The 5177-nt window shown below is 37.4% G+C and overlaps 1 protein-coding gene across 1 annotated transcript in view; it reads right to left on the reverse strand.

The window, feature by feature from the left end:
* LOC109846031 (K(+) efflux antiporter 4-like) overlaps positions 704 to 5177 on the reverse strand; it is a 15933-nt gene continuing 11459 nt past the window's right edge. The window contains exons 15-20 of the mRNA XM_020415252.1: positions 4792 to 4902; positions 2436 to 2624; positions 2265 to 2342; positions 1777 to 1821; positions 1343 to 1435; positions 704 to 1251 (exon numbers count right to left, since the gene is read on the reverse strand). Of these exons, the coding sequence (XP_020270841.1) occupies positions 1171 to 1251; positions 1343 to 1435; positions 1777 to 1821; positions 2265 to 2342; positions 2436 to 2624; positions 4792 to 4902 (597 nt within the window). The 3' untranslated portion in view covers positions 704 to 1170. The remainder of the gene's footprint in view (positions 1252 to 1342; positions 1436 to 1776; positions 1822 to 2264; positions 2343 to 2435; positions 2625 to 4791; positions 4903 to 5177) is intronic.

Here is a 5177-nt window from a genome sequence, read left to right on the forward strand (position 1 = left end):
TCGAAACCATTTGATTCTTTTTATTTCTAATATTATTTTGTTCAGCAAATCATATTTATCAATTTGAATTTTTAACACGCAAGTTGAATCCTTATATTTGGGTTCATAGTAGCGTTAACTCATCCATTTATGGATTCTGCTCTTAACACATTTCTATAATTTTAGATTGTACACCCAAATAACAAGAACATTAGAGATATACCCGGGTTGGCACCCCTAGCCCCAACATCAAGAAGGTTGTTGTTTGCAGACGTGCCGAGAGGTTTCTAGTAGCATGTTCTTATCTACGAAGATATTGTAAGTATCATCAAGAAGACCACTTAGATTCACTGCTTTTGGGTCATTCGGGTATACAATGTCCCCTTGTGAGTCCATGTTGGATAGGAACCATACATTGCCTACGGCCTTCAAAGTCTGCTCGAGCATGATATCATGTTGGAGGGGGAAGGGGAGACGGAGGAGGGGAGGAGAGGGGAATGAGAGAGGAGGAGGAGGAGGACGAGGATGAGAAGGAGAGAGAGGGAGGGGATGCATTTTTTTTGATAATTTCGGGCATAGATTTAATAATTTTAAGAGGTTAGGTAGGTATAATAATTTTTCCTGCTTATTGGGAAGCATAATCTTAATAAAATACATTATTGTCGCCGGATTTTTTAAATATACCAAACTAACAAATATGGACAAATAAAAATAGTACCCTCAATTAGCCTATAAATTTTTTTTCTGCTACTTCACAAGTAGGACATGGAAATAGTACCCTCAATTACACTTTGTAAGGACTGTGGACATCACCTCAGCTGAACCTCTCGTACACTTTTAACTGTTATTTTCTACATTGGTTGGGATGCCAACGATATGAGATTCACGGTTGGACAAAACCAATACAACAAATGAAATACATTGAAAGACAGCATTACAAAGGGAAGAAAAGGAGGAGAAACAAAAGAGAAACGTTAATTTTTGTACAAAATTGAGAATGTGTACCACAGCCCAAGCAACAAAATCTCTCTCCTTGCATTATGTTCACATTTACCAGGGGAAAAAACCATAATGCACGTATGTACTTCATTTTCTCATCAAGATTTCAGTAAGAACTCCTTCCCAATGCTTAGGAGTATTACGAAGCTCATTGCCGTAAGATTGTGCCATGAACTATATTAAAAACTTGTCTCATGAATTACGAGCACTGTGGACCAATAAGGTTATGCGTTTGCCACTCTCTGAACGAAGGATATCACTTCTACACCCCATCTGCAGATTGAAATCATATATGCAAAGGGATAAACATCACAAAATGCTAAAAACATAATGAGATTTTTACAGTCAAGAAGAAAAATGCTACCTCGGCCTGACTGCTGTCTGAAGAGAACCATCTTAATAAGATTCCAAGATGAACAACGGCAGGTATCAACCTGAACAGCAGTGGAGTAGTCACCTGCGAATTTACCTTGTACATGACTTCCAACATAATGATATGCCAAATAGCAAAAGCTGACTAGTTAGAATTTTCTATTCAAGAGCAGAGAGTTTAGAAAATGGTAAATTGCTGAAAACTACCATGAATTTTTTTTAATTACAGAAGACTGCGACGAACTCTCAAGACTGCAAAAGAATACCATGAACTACTGAAAATTGTTTTTAACGGGTTAACATTTTGGATAAAATTTCTGAACTACCCTTACATATAACTATCAATCCACAAAGTTCATAAGGGAAATATAGAAGATATATGAAGTACAAATCCACTAAAAAATAATAAGAACTTTCAGTACATACCAAACTGAGAGCAGTTGTTCCGAGAAGCAAAAGATATAGCTTTCCCTGTAGAAAGCAATTAGACAAAGCATTAAAGGCCAAACTGAATGAAGACAATGTAAATGGTAACTAATATTAGGTATTTGCTGAATTCTCTTTCTCGGGGATTTCAGCAACGACATGGAGATGTTTGATAGCAATTCCTGTAATATGCCCAGAACAACGGTTGTTCATCTTGAAAGAACCCATGAACGTGACAAAACAAAAGATAGAAGAAAAGAGAGAAATCTAGATAACAGTAAAGCTTCAGTATTTCAGTCAGCTTGAAATTCTGTGAAAGTTTGGCGTGGCAACTGAGCTTCAAGTTCATCTCTAGATCCGAACAGCCTATAAACCCAGGATTTTACCAAGGAAGCAAATGATGCATAAGTTCTTGACATAGAAATACATTATATATGCTGGGCCCATCAATTGGCCACCACTTTCGATGTGAACTGATCAGCACTGACCTGAACCAGATGAAGGTTTGATGCACGACTTAGAAGAACAAAAGCAAACTCCCCTATTTGTGCCAGTGACATGCCAACCTACACATGTATATTGTCATGTTGATGGAATGAGAATGCATGCAAGAGTCAAATATTATGACTACCAAGCTGAGTAGTAGATTCAATTCTTACAAGAAGCGACGTCTTATTTGTGTAGCCAAATCCCTTGACAACAATTGCAATCACTAGTGTCTTTACAGTGATCACTAAGATTACAGCTGCTAGTAGAATATCCACATGATTCCATAGGAATTGCACATGAATTAGCATCCCAATACTAGCAAGAAAAAGAGCAGCAAAGAAGTTCCGAATAGGTTCAATCTGCAGAAAGAACAAACCTGTAATGAGGAAACATGTTTAAATTATTATGCATGAAAAGAATTTTGCTTCATGCTATAAAATTAATAAATAAAAAGTTCGTACTACAAAGGTATAAAAGCTTTGTACCGTAACAATTCTCTAATGATATTGTGATCTTTGGTTTCATTCCTCTTCACTCCATGATCCGGTATGGCTGACTTTAAAGATGCTAAGGATAATACCGGCTGGTAATTATGACCTTCAAACTTAATGGTCAACATTATCTTTTCCATCAAATTTGAGGGTTACAAAGTAGGAGAAAAAAATCCACCCATGCGGATGTGCACCTATAGGCTTGATGGTTGTATGGTGGCAGCTCATTTTGTAAAATGAGCTACCGAGAGATAAAGAATGATGAGGTGCACCCATCCACTAGGATATTGTGAGCAGACGGGTCTCACCAGATGTGCATCTCTTGGTAGTTCATCCAGAAAAATGAGCCACCACCTTATCTGCATTATTTTCTATACATACACATACCGACAATCACACCCACATATTTATATGGGATATTGGTATGAGTTACTAACATTGAGCGAAAATAAGCTATCATGAGATAGGAGTGGTGATGTCCATCTACTCCAACGTGACAAGCAGGATAGATCTCATCACGTGTCTATCTCTTGGCAGCCCAGAATAAACGCACACATGCACCTCATGCGCACACAGACACACACTGACAAAAACTTGAAAACAATTAGGTTTGACTGCTTTTTCCAGTTTTAATCTATCAGCACTTCTAATCATCCATTGCCTTATTATTTCTTTCTCTGGATTCTTTCTAAAGTGTTAGATGAACTACTTACCCAGTTGACACTATGGGCTTCATAAGGGCACATCCCTGCTTGAGAAAAGTTACCAAAGAAAGCTGAGATCAAATGAATTTGGATCATCTCCACTACAAAAAAATAGTAGTGGAGAGACCACTACTTTTAATATTAATCGTTGATTATTTTATAGGCAGTTATAATACAATCTAAATCTAACACTCACCATATCCCGTGTATTGCACTCATTTCTAATTTGCACTCAAAGAAAAAATCACAACCACCGACTAGCTAATTAATGTGATTATGTAGTGGTCTCTCCTCTCCACTATTTTTTTGGTAGTGGAGAAGATCCGAATCCATATCAAATAAGTAATATAGCAGTTCTTTCATTTTTGGGGTTAAATTCACAAAACTCCCCTGAATTTCTGTAGGGCTTTGCACATAACATCCGAACTTTTTTAATCTCCCATAATCCCATAGAATCTGAAGTGTCTCACAAACCACGCATGGAACTTTTAAACTTGCTCTGATCAACGAAGGAACAACAAGACCCCTTCCTCCCCCGCGCCCAAAAAAAAAAAAAGGAAAGAGAAAAGAAGAAAAAAAATAAAAAAAAAAAAAAAAAAAAACACACACCATCACCGTCCCAAAAAAAAAAAAAAAAAAAAAAAAAAACACACACACCATCACGTCGCAAAAAAAATAAAAAGGTAACAAGACAAAACCACTTCACCCGCGCACCTACCCACACCCACGTGTTAGCCATATGCATATTAACTAAAAGCTTTCTATAAGGAATCTCAACTACCCAGCGCGGGGTGGAGGGGCGGGGGGGGGGGGGGGTGGGGTGCCTGTAATGAGCAAATGAACTCAAATTTGTCAAGGCATATAGTTCGTTTGGCTAATTATAGGTAGGGATCCAGTGAGAAAAGTTGAAATTGCGCAGGGGGTTGTGGACCACACGAGGTTCTTAGTGTTATGTGATATAAAATATATTCAGGGAAGCGGTTTATCTGCATAACCTCCAAGTTATTATTTTACTTATTTGTTTTGTTTTGTTTATTATTATTATTTTTTTGGGGGGGGGTCGGGTGGAATATTTTTCAATGGGGGAAAACTTTTTTTAAATCTTAAAAGCAAAGCATAGTGTCTATACTTTAGGAACATATAGCTTATTAGTACCAAGTACACAGCATTTGTTGAACGGCTGCTGATTGGAGTAACATGTTCTAACTTAACAAATTTTCACAAATGAAGCAATACATACAACATTAACAGCCTAAAGCGGAAAGAAGCAACATAACTGACCAGCAATCAGCAACACATCTATAAAAAGAGGAAAATAAAATAGATCTTACTTGCTCAAGCGTGTGTTGGGAAAAATCAGTCGTCGAAATCATCACTCCCGCAGCAAAGGAACCCAATTCAAGACTTAGTCCCAACTTATCACTACACTGAGATGATAAAAACTGTACCTTAGATAACCACAAAATAAAACTATTAAATGATGGGTTGTATGTTAAAATACAAGATGGCCACAGCAAAAGCACAATAGAGCATATATTCATTGAGAATATCCTAATAAATATCTAGAACTCATAAAGTTTACAGCTCACATAACATTCTGCAATGCGAAGAAAATGAAGGATAAAAGACACTCTGAAGGCCGAACTTGACGAATCATAAATTGTGTGGTGTTGGAGGTTCTGGATCTGATGGATGGGTGGACGGTGCAATGGGGTGA

This window comes from Asparagus officinalis, chromosome 6, assembly GCF_001876935.1.
Source record: "Asparagus officinalis chromosome 6, Aspof.V1, whole genome shotgun sequence".
NCBI lineage: Eukaryota > Viridiplantae > Streptophyta > Magnoliopsida > Asparagales > Asparagaceae > Asparagus > Asparagus officinalis.